Source organism: Ahaetulla prasina, chromosome 4, assembly GCF_028640845.1.
Source record: "Ahaetulla prasina isolate Xishuangbanna chromosome 4, ASM2864084v1, whole genome shotgun sequence".
Classification (NCBI taxonomy): domain Eukaryota; kingdom Metazoa; phylum Chordata; class Lepidosauria; order Squamata; family Colubridae; genus Ahaetulla; species Ahaetulla prasina.
In genome coordinates this window covers 125,319,665-125,341,617 of record NC_080542.1, presented here as the reverse complement: position 1 = coordinate 125,341,617, position 21,953 = coordinate 125,319,665, and the positions used below count along the sequence as shown (strand labels likewise).

Here is a 21,953-nt window from a genome sequence, read left to right as displayed (position 1 = left end):
GATCCAATGAGTTTCCCTGAATAAGGGTGGACTTCAGTTTGGGTCTTTTGCTTATTAAGCCAGCTCCTTAACTACTATGTTATTCTGCTCCAGGCTAACGATAACAAGTCAGTATGGCAGCAAAGGTATTAAATATTTATTACAGATACATACTAATTTTCTGAAGGTCAGAAACTGAAGTTGAAACTCACATACTTTGGCTACCTAATGAGAAGAGGGGACTCATTAAAAAAGACCCTGATGTTGGGAAAGATAGAAGGCAAAAGGAGAAAGGGACAGCAGAGAATGAGATGGTTAGATAGTGTCATTGATTCACCGAACATGAAATTGAGCAAACTCCAGGAGATAGTGGAGGACGGGGCGGGGTGGGTGGGGGAGTTAGCATGCTATGGTGTATGGAGTTGTGAAGTTTGGACATGACTTAGTGAACAATAGCAATTTTCTTCTATAACAGCAGCCCACAACCTTTGCGGCTTGGCAGCCCAGCAGAGGAAAGGGGAACCAGGCCACATGAGCAATGGCTGGAATGAATGCACGTATGCCCGCAGCTCAACTTGCATGAGTGGTGGGCCAATGTGTGCACACAGTTCAACTTGCATGAGTGGTGGGCCAATGTGTGCACACAGTTCAACTTGTGTAAGTTGAACTGTGTGCATGTGTGCATGCACCCCACCACTTGTGGAGTTTGGTTCCACATAGGCCGCGGCCAGGTAGTGGGCCATGGGCCGAAGGTTGGAGACCTGTGCTCTATAGGACTTGAGACATCTCTCTCTGTTTTATTTGTCATGTTATAGACACATTTACATTGCAGGATAATGAAAATAATGTCTGGCCCAAGATCAGTGGCAATTATTTGGCTGAAGTGGGCTTTGAAAGGGATCTTCTCAGATGTAAGCTATCATTTCAATCACTATATCATCTTCACAAGATTTTGGCAATGTCCACTTGACCATTTTAAAATTATGTAAATTAAGATCTTGATTTCTAATCAATTTGACAATTGCAAAGACAATAAATTCTAGATTTATTGATCATGTCATTTCATGTGGCTTGCTTTCTGGTGTAGCCAAATTCGTGTTTTTATCATCTGAATTCTAGTCTCAGAAAATGGAGACCACCAGAGGGAATATTTTGTCCTTCCACCAAGTTTAATTGCTTGGGGACAAATCATGGCAAGCAAATGACATCTAGATTTGAAATCTTGAAAATCTGCTCTGCTTACCAATGGGAGACATTATGATTAGAGCTATACTATATTTCTTTTAGGTTTTACCAGAATTTATTTTTTTAACACCATCAATAACATAATAATAAATACCAAGCAATGACCGAGCAGTCATTTTCAGCACAACTGTGAGAGGATTACAAAATGGCCAGCACCTAGGCTGCTGTTTGCCCTGTTTCTTTAAGACCTCTCTCTAGCCAGCACAACAACGGTTGGCTGTAGGCAGACAGACAGCTGGGTGGTGTTGATGTATGGGAGGGGAGAGAGAAAGAAGGAGATACACAGTCATCTGTGGAAATAAAGCAGCTCAAAGTAGACACAAAAATGTACTATTCTCCAGCAATAGGACTCACAAGGAGTAGTGGTTGGAAGAATAGTAGGAGGATGTATAGCAGAAGTGGGAAAGTGGAGTAGGGGGCAATGAGTATTATTATTTGAGTGCTTGTGTGTATGTTGCCTAGGAAGCTGCATTGTGTTGACTCTCTTGGGTTTTGGAGCCTACTGGCTTGGATATACATGAAGGAATCCATGACACCAATTCACCTCACAGGGTTGTGGTGGGAAAATCGAGGAAGAAACAGTAGTAGGTATGTTTGATGCCTTTATTTCTAAACAAAAATAGAATTGGAATGAAAAATAAATATTTTTTCAAGATTCCTAATGTACTTGCCCTTTCAAGAAGGGGCCTCTGTTCTACATGTGTGAAGTTTGTATTTCTTTTATACAGTAGCAGAGTCTTAATTACTAGTGATAATCCAAACAACGTAAAAACCACTTTATAAAACCCGTGGTAAAAAGACTTGTGATTGTGTTTGGTCTACTTTGCTATTTTGAACAGATCACAAATTCTACAGGCCATGATTGCAAATTAGTTCAAATTAGGATCTTTATTTACCAAAAAAAGGTGGATATAAAAGCCTCCTGGAAATGAGCTAAAAACTATCTAGGAAGCATCTCGGAGTGAAATATGCATATTTCTATACAATGTCATATTGTCAGACACCAACTCTCTGTTAATCTGTCAGGTTGAGAGGTCCTGGTATAGCCAATAAATGGTATAAGCATGGTATAAGCCAATAAATAACAACTAATCAAACACAGGGCAGCAGAGTGATTCTCTGCATCTTTTTCCAGGTTTTTATTGCATTGGATTAGACAGTGTTTCTCATCTTGGGCTGCTTTAAGATATGTGGACTTCAACTCCCAGAATTCCCCAGCCAGTAAAGCAAAGATACCACACATCTTAAAGCGGTCCAGGTTGAGAAACACTGGATTAGAGGGAATTGGCTTTCAAAATTCATTCCAAAAGAGAGGGGAATTTCAGAAAGTGATAAGCCAAAATCAGCCATTGATATTGTGAGGGTGAACTTTAATCTGGATCATGCTAGTGCTTGGCCAACACCTTCACCACTACACCAAATCCCTTTACATTCTCTGTACATACAATACCTGGGATCATCTATATTTTTGCATCCCTCAATTTTGTATTGATTTAGATGAGACTATAAAAGAGGTCACAAAATCTCCAGCGGGCAAAAATCTTGCTAATGTTAAAAACATTCCATATTCATCTGCCTTTACATCAAGCTGAAAAGCTTGCCTTCAGCTTCTCTGCTGACAACATCACACCTGACCACAGAGAGGGGAGGGGAAAGCCTGCTTCACATAATGGGCCCTTGACACTTCAGCCTTTCAAATATTGCAAACTGTATTTCCTCTAATTGCAGAGAAAGAGAATAATACTATGGCAGATAATACATGTAGCTCAGGATTGAACTCTGGAGGCCTCTGGTGGTCTCTGAGCTTATTTATTTGCTTGCAGATATCTTATTACCAAGTAGATCATCAGTCACCAACTGGTGGTCCGTGGACCACTGGTGATCTACGAGAAAATTTTGGTGGTCCACAGAGAAACTATTTGCATTTTTTATCTTGCACTAAATCAGGGATCCTCAAACTACGGCCCCTGGGATGGATACATGCAATGAACGTTTGTGTTGCTGCAGAGAGTCTCCTCCTTCAGGGTCTTTTTGTGCGCATCAGAGGGGGGCAGAAATTCTGACTTGGGCTCTGCTTCAGCCTCCTGGTGAGGGGCTTTGGGCGAAGGCTGGAAGGAAGAGCTGCTGGTAGCGAAGAGCCAGAGGGCCTTGTTCCAGTAGGACTGCCTCATGGCCTGGAACTGGCTGACCATCTCAGCCAGCTGAGCCTCCAGGTGCCGGTACCTGGTCTTGCACTCCCGCAGGTCTTCCCTCTGCTTGGAAAGCCTATGCTCCTAGTCCTCAGTGAGGTGCTTCTGCTGAGCCTCCTTCTCGGTTTGCCAACTCTTTCTCATGGTGGCTGCTTAGCTCCAACAACTGCCTCTTGTTGGGGCCTAAGGACCCCGGGCAGGGAGGCGAGAATTAGCTGGGAGGGGAGGGGTGAGTAGAGGCCAGTGAGGCACCCCTCGACGTGAGTGACATCAAGTTGTCCATGCCCACCCAGTTACCTGACCACTTAGCCATGCCCACCAAGTCAGTCATTAGGCAGAACATATTAGTGGTCCACAGGATTTAAAATTATGAATTTAGTGGTCTCTGAGGTCCGAAAGGTTGGTGACCCCTGAAGTAGATGACAAGTCCAGGAGCACTGCTAAGTTGCGTACTGGGTCTGCAATTCCATCCTGAAGTAAAGATGACAAACATTCAGATTCTGAGACTCGATGCACTTAAGGCCACTCAGTCTTGTCAGGGTTCAGTCCAGGGATGAATTTCTCCCGGTTCAGACTGGATCGCGTGATCCGGTAGCAATGGCGGCGGGTGGTTCGGAGAACAGGTAGCAAAAATCCCTGCCCCTCCCATGCCCAGCTGAGCCGTGCGATCATTAGAGGTTTTTTTTTTTTACTTTTAAAAGCATTTTTTCTTCAGCCAAAAAAATGCTTTTAAAAGTGGGGAAAAAAAACCTCTGATGATCGCACGGCTCAACAGGGATCGTCAGAGACTTTTAAAAGCATTTTTTACAACCTCTTCAGCCGAAGACGTTGTAGAAAAAATGCTTTTAAAAGTTTTTTTTAAAAAAGTTGGGCACGCCCACCCAGTCACATTACCCCTCTCCACCAAGCCACACGAACAGAACCAGTAGTAACAAATTTTACATTTCACCACGGTTCAGTCTATTATCCCTCACCTAGATCCCATCAGCCATAAGGCATTGAAAGAAGCATCATAGCAGTCTGCAGCATCCCACAGCCAAATCACCCTGATTTGAGGAGTCTTGTGCTGGTTTTCAGCCTTTTTTCATCTAGCTTCCAGGGAAAAAAATTTTGGGGTTAGGGTTTGCTTAATGATTACCAAAAAAAAAATAATTGTAAAAATCAGGGGCAGTCATATGGAGATCTGCTTAATGACTGCTACCTTTTATGACCGTAACTGCAGGCTTCCTTATAGTCATAATTTGAGGAGTATTTATACAGTATTTGCCCTGCAGTCATCATGGGGATGTAGTTTTCTCCTTGGGAAACTCTCACTAGTGCTGATAATGTTAGTCAAGTGAGGAAGTGTCTGCAAGCAAAAAAACCAAGCTCAGAGAGCACTTATAAAGAGAAAATTAATTTTCCTCCTTTCTGCTTGGGAACAGCAAAAACTATGGTGTCTGCAGATTTGGAAGGCACTCTGAAGGCCTTCTTCCACTAATATAAATCCTGCTCTCTTTATGGAATTGCTAAACACATGAGCTTATTTTAACTTTAAAGCAAATTTAACTAGGTTTAAAGAGATTTTACAGTGCTCCCAGGAATGTGCCCCATGGTCACGTGTAGTCTGCAGCATTGTTCCACTTGCTCTTCCAAACAATTTTAATTGATTAAATTGATTATTTAATTGATTAATTGATTGCAATGTTCATATATGCGATTAGCATCAATGGATGAAAGCTGTCTTGTTGAAAGCAGCAAATCACAATTGGAAACTATAGTTGTTTGCAACTGTTGTCTAGCCCAGTGTTTCTCAACCTTGGTAATTTTGAGACACTAGCTTGATATAAAGAAAGAAAATGTTAATTTATTTGTGGTCATCTAGAATTTCCTAATTTATTTTGTCAGCTCCTCTAAGTAATCTGTTGAAGTGCCAGGTCAATAGAGAAAGAAGGCAAACAAACTTGAAATTGGCCAAATGAAACATGATTGATCAACAGTAAGACATGATTCTGGCTTATTTAACAAGCCATACTTGTCACTCCATATAAACCAAGGGATTTGCTTAATGCTTTTGACTCTCATCCTTCCATTCATAGAACAATCACTTCAATTAGTTCCTAAATAGACCACTGCACAGAATGGAAATGCAGCCTTTCCCAGGAAAGTAGCTTTTCTTTTCTCTGCGAACATCCTTTCATAACACAAATGAATGCAGTAACCTAATTTAATTTGGACGAGATAATGAAAAACCACATCACCTTTATATGGATGAAGTATTCGTTTCTGATTTTCAAAGAGGATTGGGCTTTTTGTTCCTTTTCTGCATGCCAGTGAATTTCATACATCAATTATGTCTGCTTATTTTGGCTGTCCCACACATTTTTCTCCACTAGATGGGTTACAGTTATCGACTGATAATGACTGGCTGACCTAATCCCTGCAATTACCTTGCCAGGTTTTGCCATCCCTGCAATTACCTTGCCCTTGCCTCCTTCTTAGGACTGAAAGGGAGTAAGTTGCCCAAAATCACCCAGCAGGCTTTATACCTAAGACAGAACTAGAATTCACAGTCTCCTGGTTTTGAACCGGATGCCTTTACCAGACTAGCTTATCTGAGAATTTATGTACCCACAGCATAATCATAAGGATATTGTACCAGTTGATTACACCTGCCCCAGGCAAATACCTTCTAAACCTCAGAGTGTAATATTAGTGGAAGACTAATGCCTGTGCAATCCTGAAAACCATCTTCGAAAAGTGCCCGTGTGAGAAAAACCAGTCTCTAAGTTCACTGCCTTTTATTGTTGGACAGGTCTACACAGCAGGAAATAAAACCACAATTGACTGTTACAATTAGTTGGGTTTCACACTTCAACTAAGCTGTAAACTCTGACTTACAAATACAGCAGCTGGATTCACATGACATGCTCAGCCAATGCCCCCCACCCACCCATAACTTCCACTTCACCATGTTTGTGATATAAGAGCCCCACTCCCCATTTTTTGTGTGCATATCTCTGTGCATGCTTGTTTTCGTATTTTGATGTATTAATATTAGTCTTCAAATGGGTCGATTATTTTTGTTGTCTAAACATCAAATTGTGTCACCTTCTGGCAAAATGTCCTATGAATAGCCATGCTTAGAACATTATCCTGGAAAATACAGAACGGCAAGCCTTGAATAACAAAGAGCTTTTGCACTCACTGACAAAAAAGAGCTATTAAATGCTTTAACTGCTATTACATTATCTTCAAATAAGTGCCATATGGTACAGAAGTCCCTTCTTTATGATAAATTTGTTGAGGTTTCAATAATGAAATGTATAAAGAGCCTGTTAAAATACAATAGAAAATAATCAACCTATGATATGAGTGAGAGCTGTGGATGTTTTAAAACGAATGACAAGCAATAACAGACTAAGGGCAAAGACATTCCACAGCTTCATAACAAAATTAATCTTCCTGGCTCCTTGGTAACATGTCATTATAATTCCCCCCATTTCAAAAATGCCATGGTTCCTAAGGGGGGCCATGCCTTCTGCGCAGAGCAGCTGCGATTGGAGCCAGGGATTGAAACTGAGTGATCCCCATGTAGCTATTTCTCTTCATGCAAAAGATGGTTTTAATCATTCTTGACTAAACTGGAAAAAAAAATCCTGGAAGAATGCTATGGCAAACTACTTCCATAACCCAGCCAACAGCTTGGACGAGCAATTAAGAATCCCCATATTCCTCGTTTCTATAATTTAGGTTGTGCAAACTTTAGGCAAACTGGTGTGGACTGGGCAAAGATTTTGGCAATGCACAAAGAGCCACATTCAATCTTCATGATAAATCTTAGGGTTCTTTGCATTCCAAAATTACTATTTTTCCAATGCAGATTTTAACATTTCTGATCATGACTGTGCATTGTGTCAAAAGTGCCCATTGGATCAGAATTCTGCCAGCTCAGACATGAAGTATTCATGTCATTAAAGAAAGGCAATGAAACTTCTGAAATCTAGTTTCTACATTTTGGTTTGAGAAGAACTTGTTATATTAATCCTAACCTTTTCTTACTTTTTGTTTACATTTCTGACTCTAGCATGGCACTAAATTTACAAAGGATGGTTTTACATTTTTGAGGTGGAAGGAATAGGCTAGAGAATTAAAAAAAGGTTCTGCTAAGTTGACTTTATGATAATGTATGACAGTGAATGCCTCACGTATATTACCCAGACAGCTGCTCTGCAAACAAAAAATTTGCCAAGGTGGTTTCAATGACATTCTCAACATCATTTTTTTTATTCAGTAAGAAGTCTGTACATATAGCTAGAATAAATATATTCATGCTGTTGCTAGGAGTTATAAGAAATCCTTCAAAAAGTACTATAATCTCAAATTTAAGATACTGTAAAGAATATATGGAAAAATGTAAAGTAACAGTCACCTGAACCTGTAACATCAACATGCTTTTTTCCATAAAAACAATACAAGATGCTTAATTAAGTCAGCTAAACATCTAATGATTGCATGGTTACAATGTGCTAGGCTTGTTTAATATTACCCTTGTTTTGGTTTTATTTTCTATAGTTCGTGCATTCTGTGCAAACATAGATTAGTTTTGGTCCAGAATATTGTGTGAACCTCCAAAATGAGTAAATTTTAACCACATTAAGCATATTATGAAGCCAGAATGGGGAAAAAAAGGAATTCCAATGATACACTAAAAAGAAATTTACTTGCACTGTGACAATATCAAGTTACAACCCTTGAATTCAAATCCTCTGGCATCAGTTTATGGCAGAACATTAACTGCCTGCCATCCTGTGATGCCAGAGGATTTGAATAATGTAAAAATCAAGGCAGTGTTAGTTCACTGGTACTCACAGGCTTATTCTTGAAGCTATGAATCTCCTTCCTTAAGTTTCTTTCAAGCCTGGATCACAAACTTGCAATATGGATTGTTTAATGGAAAACACAACTTCTCTAGGAAACTCTGATATAAATTAGTTCGCAATAAAAGGGGAAACAAGTGGTCCCTCCCTGTGAATGTTTTTGTTGGGACCACCAGCCTCCATGCCTTAAAGTCATTCTTAAAATATTCCTTTAAATCTAGTTTTCATTCTAACCTGCTGAGCTTCACATATTATAAACAATGCCTCTGATTCTAGCATAATCTGTATTTACAAAATATGTGTCACCTCATACAAACCCTATAAGCAATGGTTGATATGACACACACCCCCATCAATGAAAATAGAAAAGGAATCTGAAAAAGGAGAGAGAGAGGCCTTACTAAGCTTTGGGTATGGTCAAAAAATGAATACTGTCTGGAATTTTTCTATCAGAATCTATGAATATATGCCCATTCAGGGTAGAGGCAAGGAACAATTGAACCAGTTTTTTCGACTAGAAATTATGTTTTGTGATGAGCCACATTGAATGGCATCTTTTTTGTAGGTAACCCATTGGTCTTTAGATCTCAAAATGGTTGAAAAAGATTATCTCCTGTTAATGTGGAACATTAAATGCCCTGAAAAGCTATTTTTCCTCCTTGCAGAAGCTAGAATACTTTTTGTGATCCTGCGCCCAAGATAGGTGTAGAAACATTCTCTTTCAGTTATTGTTAAGGAATAACTTCGTAAGTTTTGCCAGTGGGAACTCTGTGTGTGTGTGTGTGTGTGTGTGTGTGTGTGTGTGTGTGTGTGTGTGTGTGTGTGTGTGATCATTCACACATATGACAGCATCCATTTTGTAAATTAGCAAATAATCTCCATGCTACCCTTGTCAAATCACCTGCAATACACTACCCAAATCCTAAATATATACACTTTCCCCAGTTAGCATTCCCCTGCTTTAGAAGATTTTTAAAGACTCCCTCTTCCTTTTAAGACTTCACTGATCTATTTTTAACCATTCTAATTTGATCTGATCCAGGAAAATCACCGTTCTGCAGCAACACTTTCTGTGTCAACTTATCCTTTTGCTTGTGCAGCCAGTATCACTCCTGGAAGCTGGTGAAAAGCTAGAACTGAACTGAAGCAAGAAAACCAAAGAGAAACCTCATTAACTTCATTGTTCCCTGGAGTCCTAGGATCAAGTGCAAATGGACCAAAAAGGGCTGGAGAGCAGCAAAATCAGTTGTCCAAGGTTTTCCAGCATAACCGCCACTGGTAGAACATTGTTTTTCCTTAAAGGCCACTTTAACAAATGGTTTTCCAAAATCTTTCTATATTTTTAATTTTTACATTTCTAAAATAAGGATTAGTGCTTCCCACCTGCTCACCCACATAAGAAAAAAAATAAATTTCGTTAGGATGCACAGTTCTTGCATTTATATTAATTATTAGGGAGTGAAAGGATGTGTATCAGTGCTTCTCCTTTACTGTTCAATTATCTCATGGCTTGTTGCTTCTCTCTGTTCCAAAGAAAGAGCAAAATCATCAAGTTTGAAGATGACATTAACTGGCAGAAATAGCCAATAGTCCAGAAAATAGGCTCAAGGTTCAAAAGGATCTCAACAGACACATAACCAAATAAAATTCAGTGGTGAGAAAAGTAAGGTTCTACATTTAAACAAGAAAAACCAAATGCATGGACATAGTATAGGTAGTACTTGGCTCAATAGTAGTAAGTGTGAGAAGTATTTTGTGGAGTCCTGGTGGACAATCACTTAAATATGAGCCAGCAGTGTGCTGCAGCTGTCAAAAAAGCCAACACAATCCTAGGCTGCATTAACAAAATCACATGAAGTGTAAATACCATTTTATAATGCCTTTGAAGACCACACTTGTAATATTCCATCTATTTTTGTTTGCCATGACATAAAAAAGATGTTGAGACTCTAGAAAGATGTTGAGGGATGAGGTAGCTCAGTGGCTAAGACCCTGAGCTTGTCGATCAGAAGGCAGTTCAGTGGTTTGAGCTCCCATTACTTGTCCCAGCTTCTGCCAACCTAGCAGTTCGAAAGCACGTAAAAAATGCAAGTAGAAAAATAGGGACCACTTTGGTGGGAAGGTAACAGCACTCCGCGCGTCTTCGGCGTTGAGTCATGCCGGCCACATGACTAGGGAGACATCTTCAGACAGCGCTGCCTCCTCATCTTAGAAATGGAGATGAGCACCGCCCCCTAGAGTCAGGAACGACTAGCATGCATGTGCAGGGCAACTTTTACCTTTTAAAAGTTTAATGAAAAGGAGACCTCGGGTTTATACGATAGCAGTGTTCCAATATTTCAGAGGCTGCCACAAAGAAGAGGGGGGTCAGCTTATTTTTTAAAGCACCTGAAGGTAGGACAGGAAGAAATGTTTGGAAACTAATCAAGGAGAGAACCAATGTAGAATTAAGGAAAAATTTCCTGACAGTTAGAACAATTAATCAGTGAAATGTCTTGGGTCCAGAAGTTGTAGTTGCTCCAACACTAGAAGTTTTTAAGAAGAGATTGGGCAACTATTTGTTTGAAATGGTATAGGATTTCCTGCCTGAATAGGGAGTTGAATTAGAAGACCTCCAAGATGTTTTTAATTCTATTATTCTGATGATTATGGTGAATGAAGAGCTATCAGTAGTCTAACTCTACCTAATTCCTCTAGGCAAGGAGAGGACTTGAGATTGCCTGCAAGTGCTCCAGATAGCTGTTCTTCATGAGAGAGAAAAAAGCAAGTCAGTGTTGTCTGGCTGGTTTATTGCTCTGGGAGGTGAGGGAAATTTATCTTTTCTCATCAGGAAGGAGTGGGAGGCCAGGGAGGCTGTAGAATGATAGTCATATAACTTGAAAAAAAGCCAAGCAAAATAGTTGGCACATACCCCTGTAAATACAACAATACGCTTCATCTTTCAAATCAATTTCTCAAACAATGATATGTTTCCTCTATATAGCTTTGGGCAGGATCTTTTTTCATTATTGTACAATCATACCTAGGTGCTATGTAAGTAAACAATATCCATTGCCTTATAGTTACTTCCTCATTCAATCCAATATAATGTTGATGCTGTCAAATGGAAAAGGTGGTTCCAAACACGTTATGATTGCTAATTCCCAGAATAATCTGGACATTTAGGAACTAAGATTCCAGTGTAAGATACCAGGTTGAAGAAGATTGGAATAAACTCTGTACATTAAGGGACATTAATTGTATAGTACTTTAACAGCATATGACATCTAAATCAATGCAGATGCAACAGAGGCTGAAAACAGCAAAGACAAAGTATGAGGCCAGATTACCTGAGGGACCATCTCTCCCCAATTACTTTTATCTTTTCCATCAGGTCTAACAAGAAAGACGTTGTGGATTCCATCTGATGAACCTTTTCTGCTCTAGCACCTGCCCTCTCGAACATCATCCCCTGAGGTGAGGTTACGATGGGCCTTGTGTTCTTTCAGAGAGCCTTTAAAACATGTTTTTTACCAGGCCTGGGGATCCCCCACCAGCAGCATGTTGGTTACATATGCATAACATCTTAATTAACCCTCTTGCAATCTTTTAAAGTTAATTATTTATGTTAATTAAGAAACATATTTATGTTTAAGTTATATTAGTTAGCATAATTTACTTAATTATGCTAGTTAAGTAAATGTTTTAAGTGCTTTTTGTAGGCTATTTTAATAGTTGTTTTATTGTATTCTGCCCAGAATCACTTGGCATAAATCTGATAAACAATAAAGTGAGTTTCCTCCCCATATTCAATTGCTGGCAACTGATGTAATGACACTAGAAGTGCTAAAGCCCACAAGGCCATTCCAGTCATAAAGGGATGAAGAGTATCATATATATCTCAGAGGCATGTATGGTTATGTTCACAACTCCTTTGGGAAAAAAACCCTGAAGGAAACGCAATTTCCTCCATTACTCCAATTTCTGCACTACCCTAGCAAAAAGACAGGTCAGCAACTATTTTAATTTTAATTACACTAACCAACTCAGAAGACTCTAGTTAGGAGAGACACCTGTCTCATTCTGGAGGATAAGAATTCTCAGCTCATGTTGAAAATGTCTATGGAGATTCTTTGGAAAATGAAAAATTATTTTAATGGCAATTTTAGGCAAGGATAGTTTTCTGCAGTTTTGCAAAACCAGGGTTGGTCTCTCCCATAGGCATTCACACTTGCACTAAAAATTCTAAGTTGTAATTAGCTAAAGAAACAATCATTTTATGGATTGGCATGTTGTGTGGATTTATTAGATTTGTAACCTACCTTTATTACTTTGTATAAGTAACTCAAGGTGGTAAACCTCCTCCTATATTTCCTCCTCCTATTTTCTCCACAACCAGCCAATATTTCTCCGAAAAAGAAATAATAGAGGAAGTTCTTGAATCCATACTCTAACGTTAAATTTAGCAAATTGTTAGGCGTGTCACACTGTGATTAAGAGCTAAATATAGCAAAATCCTGTTATAAGCTCTTTTCCTCAACACATAGGAAATGACAATTTTCCCCCTAATAACTATGTTACTTAGCTATAGAGTAGATGTTTCCTTCCAAGAACTCATAACATAGTACCTTTTGTTATATATATTGATGACATGGAATTCTGTTATTTGTATTACCCCAACATTTAATACATGATTTTAAAGAAATAAAAATACCCTAGTGTTTGTTATTGAGAACTTGTTGCCTGCCACATTTGGTTAAATATAATTGATTTTATTATGCTAATTAAATAAAAGTTTACTTAATTACCTAGATGCAATTCTGGTAGTGCAATGGTATGAGAAGATGTACCCAGTAAAGTTGAACCGCACATAACTTAGAGCAGGGGTGTCAAATTCACTTTCATTGAGGGCCATAGCAGGGTTGTGTTTGGCCTCAGGGGGCAGGGATGGCCGTAGCTAGGGTGGCTGAGGCCACCTCGACGTCACTTTCGAGATAGGGCGCCTGTGGTGGCCTGAGTACTCTGCCAGCGAAAACAGGCCTCCCAAGCTCCATTTTCAGCTGCAACAACTTCTTGCAACCCTCTGCCAGCAAAAACGGAGCTCATTGGCCCTCCCGAGCTCCATTTTTGTTGGTAGAGGCACTGCAGGTCAGTTCTTCGCTATTACCAGGGCGGCCCCACGGGCCAGATCTAAGACTGGAACTGGCCCGCGGGCCTTGAGTTTGACACCCCTGACTTAGAGGATTGTGGTAGTTGGCAACCTTTTACAAAACTACTTGCTTTGTAAATACACCTAATGCTGCAGGTAAACTTTCTCAAGGTCTGCTCTTTTTAGTGAATGGTCAAAGTTATGATAGTGTGTTCAAAGTTATGATAGAGTGGAAAAAGTAAGTAAATTTACCATCTGTCCTCACGTTTATGATCATTGCCGCATCCCCACAATCATATTATCACCATTTCGCAGTGATGATGATCCCCACTGTCACAAGTTCACAAGATCACCAATCAGCTTCCATCAGTCAATGGAGAAGCCAGCAGTAAAATTGGAAGTTATATGATGTCCCACTTAACCATCCATGGTGACTCGCTTAATGACCAAATAGAAAATGATACCATAAATTGGTCGGAGGCATGTGTGGTGTGACTTAGCAATTGCATCGCTTAGCGACAGTTTCCGGTCTTAGTTGTGGTCACTGAGAGAGGACTATCTATACTGACTAAAGGTCAGTTCACATAGGATATGAAAATCGTTCCTTGTCACCAAGGAAGAATTGCTGCCTGCTAACACAATGTTGAGCTAAGATCCTATGTTCCTAATATCTTTATGTAATTTGCAGATTTATGAGGTTATGTTTGAAGAGTGGCAGTTGGGATCACACTTCTCACTGATTCACGCTGTGGGAATCTTGCTGGGGTGGGGGTGGGGGGAGGAAACACTGTTAATTCCCTTAAAAAGCTGCACATCACTCCATCAAACCTTTGAGCCATTTCAGAGACCAAAGCAGTATGCCTCCCACTCTTCACTCCTCATTATCTCCGAGAGAAAAAAACCCAAAGCAATCACATATCCCCAAACTGATATTTTTGTGGTGAGGATGTAAACAGTGAACTCCTTGTGTGCTGTGAGTGAGAGATGCAGCTTCCATGATGCCCCACCCCATAATCACAATTTGCACAGCAAAGTATTTTGCACTCTCTCTCTGTTTTGCACTGTTAATATAGTCCTGCTGAGTCCCATGCCCCCGCTCCCTCCGTTAAGCAGCACAGAGTCTGAATTCATCCATTAGATTTAGTTACAGAAGCCAAAAAATTAATGCAGCTAATCCAATTAAGACAGTGAGCTTTTTTGGTCTCGGAATGTCAAAAATTCAGAAAATGCCTAACTTGATTCTGCTGGAGTCACACCTGCCCACCCACCCACCTCAGAACAAAAGTGGAATAATTCTTTACATATTCAATTATTTTAAAAAAAGATATAGTCTAACTATATGCTGTTATTATTACACATTAGATGTTATAATTATTACATCAAATAATTACTGTACAAAAATGGAATATGAGTAAAACTCAGACACATATAAAACAAAAATGAAGAAACAGTTCCATTATTAAAAACATTTAGAATAGTGCCAGTCATTTAGCTATAGTGGATCTCACATTTGTATTCAGAAGGATAGTGGATTATTAAGAGATTAGAAAAAGGAAGCAAAGGGAACAAGTGCCCTGGCCCACATTTCTAAAGATTTTTTTTTAAATTACTTCCCAAATATTCAGTATGGTTTGAAATAGTACAATACTCTGTAAGATGCATATTCTGCCCCATCCCTCAGAAAAAAATGCTTATCAGAGAAAGCTTTCAGACGCATAAGGCCTTCGCTCTGGAAACTTTGGATAATTCTCTTGTGTGGCACCACATCTCTGAAAAGAGCAGGAAAGCAAGTCTCATCTACATGCATATTTAGAGGGTCCAGAGGCCCTGCGACTTCTAGGGAGTGCGGAGGCTACAGGAGAAACCACCAGATCCTCAGGAGTTCTGAAAATCATACAAAAACTGCCTGCGATTATTAGAGTCTGCAGAGGCCGCATGAGAATGTGGTCTGCTTGTGCACGTTCTCCTTGGAAGTCACGCAATCTCTGGATCCTCTGAAAATCATGCAAGAATGGACTATTTTTTCACATGATTTCAAAAGCTCCAGAAACCATGCAAGAGCACAACCCTTTGCATAATTTTGAGGGTCCAGAGGCCATGCAAGAACACACCACATTCTTATGTGGCCTCTGCAGGCTCAGAAAATTGAGCAAATATCAAGCTCTACTATACTCAAAAGCAAAATTAAGCCTGCTTTTACATTAGCGGGATACGTGAATTCAACCATTGTTACTTGAAAGATGTACTTTTTTGTGTAAACTACACCATTATGACTTTTTCATAAGCTAGAGTTAAAACAAAGTATGGCTAAATGCAATCCATGAACCCAGCAGTATTTCTCAACCTCATCAACTTTCATTTGCATGGACTTTAATTCCCAGAATTTCCCAGTCAGCATGCTGGCTAGGAATGCTGGGGATTGAAGTCCATTCATCTTAAACTTGTTAAGATTCAGAAACACTATGTCACAGATGTAGCGGTACAATCCATGCTTAGACCTCTACTTCTGAAAGATGAAATGGTAACCAGGAGCAAGCCGTTACGACTGTATAGATTTACAGATTTAACTAGAGTTGGAAGGGACCTTGCAGGTCATCTAGTCCAACCCCCTGCCCAAGCAGGAGACCCTACATCTGCCTCTACCTAGGATCAAACTCACAACCTCCTGATGGTGAGGCAAGAGCTCCACCTCTAGGCCACAGCAGTATCACCCTCTATTATTAGTCTCACACACACACCCTTCATAATTCTCAAATGTAGTAATCCTCTCATCAGGCCCTGAACAATATTTTCCATTCGGATTTCTTTTTCTTCCAAACAATTTCTCCTTCGGGAATATGACATCTTCTCTTTTTTTCAGTTATACTTGTTTTGTTTCTATTGTATCTGGCAATTGTCGCTGTAAATATTCATTAAAGTTATTGTGTCTACTAAGCATTTATTAAAACATACAGGGCCATGAAAAAATCAAAAACAGGACACCTGGTCAGCACCACCAAGCATCTTGCAGTTAGAAAACCTTCATGAAGTGATTTTGTATTAAGCCTTCCACGTGTTCCATGAGGACATTGACGTTAGCAGCACAAATCTCATACTTCGGTTTTTCATTCTTTCTCAGCATCTCTAATAAGCCCCCATGGACCGGAGGCAAAGGGTTATATGAGTTTAACAACTGTAGCTGGCTTAATGGAGTCTGTTTTATTTCCCCAATCCTCAGTGCCTGTAGAATAGCAGGTGCAAACTTAGAATAATGAGCAGTAGAAGAAATGATAACGGGGCAAGTTTTGTCTTGAAGTCGATCTGCAACCACTTTGGCAACAGCTGTGTGTGGATCCAGAATGTACCCTGTGGTGTTGAACACAGAGTGTATGGCACCCAGGCAGTCTTCCTCAGAGCACCAATCAGCCACTAAGTCCTGTTGAAGCTTTTGCAGTTTTTCCGGCAACTGAAAGCACTGCTGGTTTTCCAGACTGAGAAGTAACTGTGTCACTAGCTGTCCATCACCATTAGCAATCAGGTGTAAATAACGTTCAAGGTTGGAAGACTTCAAAATGTCTATTGCTGGTGACAAGCTTGGCATTAATTGCCTTCCTTGTAAATCATACAAGCCGGTTTTTAAAAATGAAGTCAAAGCATTGTTTTGATTGGAAGCACAGATACATTTCCGAATAGGGATCCCCATGTTTTTTGCATATATCGCCGCTAGTATGTTGCCAAAGTTACCTGTGGGAATGCAAACATCTATGGGGCTCCCAAACGAAATAACACCTTGTTCGATAAGGTTCAGATAAGCTGATGCATGATAAACCACCTGGGGAAGCAAGCGTGCCCAGTTGATAGAATTTGCAGCACTTAATGCTGTTCCATATTCCATTGTGAGAAAGCCAGTAAAATCTGAATTGGTAAACATTTGTTTGATGGCAGTCTGGCAAAAATCAAAATCAGCCTGGACCCCTATAGCTTTTGTGTTGATTTCTTGGCAGCTGATCATGTGGAATTTCTGTATCTGGCTAACTCCATCATGAGGAAAGAATGTGATCACAGCAATTCTTTGTTTATCAGACTCTTTAAGTTGACCAAAACCATTTAGAACTGCACTTCCTGTGTCACCAGAAGTTGCTACCAAGATCAAGTAATTGCAGCTTTGGGGAATGCAGTATGCAAACAGATGGGGCAGTAACTGTAAAGCCAAATCTTTAAATGAAGCCGTTGGTCCATGAAACAGCTCCAAAAGAAACTGGTTCCCTTGCAGATGTCTAACTGGGGCAATTTTAGAACACATAAAATTTTGTCCATATGCCATCTGAATCATTTCCCACAATTTGGAAGCAGGAATATCTTCAGGATGTACACACCTTTCTAGTATAATCTGAGCTCTTTCTGTGTAAGTGGCTCCTAATAAATGTTGCCATTCTCCACCAGTGAATTTTGGAAGTCCCAACTCAGGAACAAAGAGCCCACCATCTGAGGCCAGACCTTCAATAAGAACATCACTGAAATATTTTACAAAACTTGGTTTGTCTTCCTTAATGGCACGGGTGGAAATGAAGTGTTCCAGCTCAGAATTTTGATGCCTCTTAACAGCGAGAAGCACTTTGTCTGCTACACTCTCTGCTTTAATCCCATTTTCGCAGAGAACACGGACATCGTACCACTTTTTATAAAATTGTTTCCTGAACTTAATAATGTCTCCTAATGATGTTTCTTGACCCTGTCCCACAATACGATCCACCTTCATTAATTTCAAACGATCCATTATGCTTTCCGTGGGTACATCCAGATATACCACTATTCCATTTTTCTTCATGTGCTCCATGCTAGCAGCATTCATTGGGTTAGATCCGGAAAGGGACACTACACTTCCAGATGCTGAAAAGTTTAACAGGGCTTTTCCCTCTTCTTCTATAAACCGTTCATTCCCAATGCTCTTTAACTTTTCTGCCACAGTCATATTCCAGGTTGGTTCAAGAACATCATCGTCCACATCTATGAAACAAGAGTCTAGCTTCTGACCTAGTATTTTTCCTACTGTTGTTTTTCCAGCACCTGGAGGCCCCATCAAGACAATGTTCTTATTTCCAACAAGAGACTGCATGAAGGTCCATGCCTTCCAGGTCATGGTGAAGCTTCTTGAGAGAAACAACTTCAAATACAGATCAGAAACCATGCAGTGACATAGTAACTTTGGATGACTGTGCCAGCTTAGGCGTAGCATCTTTTTCAAGTTCTAATTCCACCAAAAGGGGAAAAAAATGCTTTAAAGGAAAGAATAAATACATACTTGAGTTACATTTAAAATGATTGCTAGACATTCCTGACAGCTCATTTCCTATCTTAGAAAAGCCTGATTTTGAACAAGATCACACATAGTTTGAAACATGATCAGTTCAAATTTCTTTGAATGACAAAGAGGTCAATCAGTTGACAGCTTGCTGCAACATTTCTACTTTGAAAAACAGCTACTTATGACAGTCTCATATAAAAAGAACTTCATAAAAAATTATATATGTGGCATAGCTTAACTACTATAGCTAAAACCCACCAGCTAAAACAGAACAAAACTAGCAGTAACGTTTTAAGTATTAGGATGAATGTTCAAAAGCAACACTGACATCAGCAGATAATGTTCTCAAAATCAATAAAAATTCCTCAGCGGCTTCTAAACCACTGAGGTTTAGTTAGCCCTCCAAGTTAACCCTCCAAGCTAACTTTTAGAAACTACATTATATACCATCACCTATATGGCACTATTGCTCTTGAACATAGGGAAAGGTCAACTTAAAAGCTAACTGTCATAGCTTGGCAAACCTATATAATGGGACCATCGATCACAATAAATTAAGCATTATATATAAATGTTTTTCTTTAAAACAAAACCCAAAAATTCAAATCCCATTTTACACTTAACGTTTCAGTGATTTTAATGAAAACAGGGTGTACTTTATATATTAATACAAAACCCCTTCATATATTTTTTAATTAATCTGCAAGGCAAAGAATAATTTTGCTTAAATGAATGTGTCGCCCCAACTTACCACTGCGTTTTCTAGTATTCTTCTTCGTTGATAGATGGCAATCTTACACACATACCCCAACTGGTATCTGTGAATTGCTTTCATGCAGGAATCAGTTACCTGTTGACTGCTTCACACTTCATCTAGTTGAACCAGAAAAAATGCCACATCAGCAAATGCTCTCCAGAGAGCATGAATTAACAAACATGGAGCAGGTCTCTCTAGCTCTGATAAATGTCTGTGTTGCCAAGAGTGTATTCTTTTGTTTGCTCAGGGAAATCAACAACTGCATCAGCATGAATTGCAAAACAAACTGCACAGGCTATTAAGCAACATTCAGGAAGCTAAATAACTCCGTATTACTTTCTTCGTGTTCAAAATTAAAGGAAATAAATTCAGAAATAACCCACTGCTATCTTTTTAAAAAAATATGACTCTGCAATTCTGTGAACCTGCAAGATATATATGGACATTGTTTCTAGAGAGGACATCATGTTAGCTTTCTGCAGTATAAGTACAATGAAAAGGTTACAGATCTAAAAAATTGATAAAATTTATTTTTGCATCACATTTCCTTTCCCAAGGACAAGAAGAGAGAAATATTTGAAAGGGAAGATGCAATCTCAGTTTTTCATTCTTAGCCACCAGAGAAATATTTACAGCAGTGACTTTTTCACACTGGTATTAGTTATGGAGAGACAGAGGCATCTTGTGGTGAGCCAGCTGCTCTCCAACAGCAGTCGATCTGCACCAGTTTTGGAAGAAACAGAAAAACACCATCCTTTTAAAATCTAGGGGAAGCAATTTCATAAAAATAAACAATAAAACAGTTGAAAATGCTATGCCTCCCTGCTACATAAAGCTAAAATAGGTTATGGATTCTTCAAGATCATTACCATTGGAATTTCCCACTGCACTGGGTAGGATTGTTTCTCGCACTGCAAAACTCACTGAAATAAAAAAAAAGAAATAACTTTAGCTTGTTCATGAAAGTATTTTGAAATTATTTACCGCCTCAGAAATTATGGACAAATCATTAAGTGTAAGTTAGATCAAACCACGATGTAATTCAATGCCCAATCTGTTGTTACAAAGGGTAAATCCATGCAAAATTAGGTAAAGGTAAAAGTTCCCCTCGCACATATGTGCTAGTCATTCCCGACTCTAGGGGGCAGTGCTCATCTCCATTTCAAAGCGGAAGAGCCAGCGCTGTCCAAAGACATCTCTGTGGTCATGTAGCTGGCATGATTAAATTCCAAAGGCACACGCAACACTGTTACCTTCCTACCAAAGGTGGTCCCTATTTTTCTACTTGCATTTTTTACATGCTTTCGAATTGCTAGGATGGCAGAAGCTGGGACAAATAATGGGAGCTCACACCATTATGCGGCATTAGTGATTCAAACCACTGAATTGCCAACTTTTTGACTGACAAACTCAGCATATTAGCCACTGAGCCACCACATTCCTCATAATTAGGTTCCTGCTAAAATCAATAGTACCTATATACCACTAAAATAAAGGTTGAAATGCTATAGAAAATAGTTTCTATCCCATATTTTTATACTAATCAAGCCTTGTCTATTTCACTAGGCCATAATGTAGCAAGCTATGTTGATTTTAGCTTAGCATAACTCAATCACTATGATTATCACTATGAATTGCGGTGACTCAGGTGAGACGTCTGAGGGTGGTCTTGGTGATATTGTTTGGGATGAGTTTGACCCTGTGGCTCCCGAGGACATGGACAGGTTGTTGGGTAGGTTGAATGCCACCACGTGTTTACTGGACCCGTGCCCCTCCTGGCTGGTGCTGGCCACTCAGGAGGTGACACGAGGCTGGCTCCAGGCGATTACGAGTGCTTCTTTGGTGGAGGGTGTCTTTCCGGCCGCCTTGAAAGAGGCGGTGGTGAGGCCCCTCCTCAAGAAGCCTTCCTGACCCGCTGTTTTAGGTAATTATCGTCCGGTCTCCAACCCGCCGCGAAGGTTGTAGAGAGTATGGTGGCATATCAGTTTCCCTTACACCTGGATGAAACTGTCTATCTAGACCCGTTCCAGTCCGGTTTCCGGCCCGGTTACAGCACGGAGACGGCTTTGGTCGCGTTGGTGGATGATCTCTGGAGGGCCAGGGATAGGGGTTGTTCCTCTGCCCTGGTCCTATTAGACCTCTCAGCGGCTTTCGATACCATCGACCATGGTATCCTGCTGCGCCGGTTGGAGGGATTGGGAGTGGGAGGCACCGTTTATCGGTGGTTCTCCTCCTATCTCTCCAAACGGTCGCAGACGGTGTTGACAGGGGGGCAGAGGTCGGCTCCGAGGCGCCTCACTTGTGGGGTGCCGCAGGGGTCAATTCTCTTGCCCCTTCTGTTCAACATCTATATGAAGCCGCTGGGTGAGATCATCAGTGGCTTCGGTGTGAGGTACCAGCTGTACGCGGATGACACCCAGCTGTACTTTTCCACACCGGGCCACCCCAACGAAGCTATCGAAGTGCTGTCCCGGTGTCTGGAAGCCGTACGGGTCTGGATGGGGAGAAACAG

At 40.2% G+C, this 21,953-nt stretch overlaps 1 protein-coding gene across 4 annotated transcripts in view; it reads right to left on the bottom strand.

Moving 5' to 3' along the window:
• Positions 1-21,953, bottom strand: part of THNSL1 (threonine synthase like 1) — a 112,633-nt gene that overhangs the window by 85,519 nt on the left and 5,161 nt on the right. For 3 of the 4 annotated variants that reach the window (XM_058181178.1, XM_058181177.1, XM_058181176.1), the window contains exons 2-4: positions 20,311-20,364; positions 19,436-19,557; positions 12,574-18,627 (exon numbers count right to left, since the gene is read on the bottom strand). In XM_058181178.1, the coding sequence (XP_058037161.1) occupies positions 16,411-18,627; positions 19,436-19,519 (2,301 nt within the window). In that variant the 5' untranslated portion in view covers positions 19,520-19,557; positions 20,311-20,364 and the 3' untranslated portion in view covers positions 12,574-16,410. Of the gene's footprint in view, positions 1-12,573; positions 18,656-19,435; positions 19,559-20,310; positions 20,365-21,953 lie in introns of those variants that run through there. The other variant, XM_058181179.1, reaches the window with a different exon arrangement.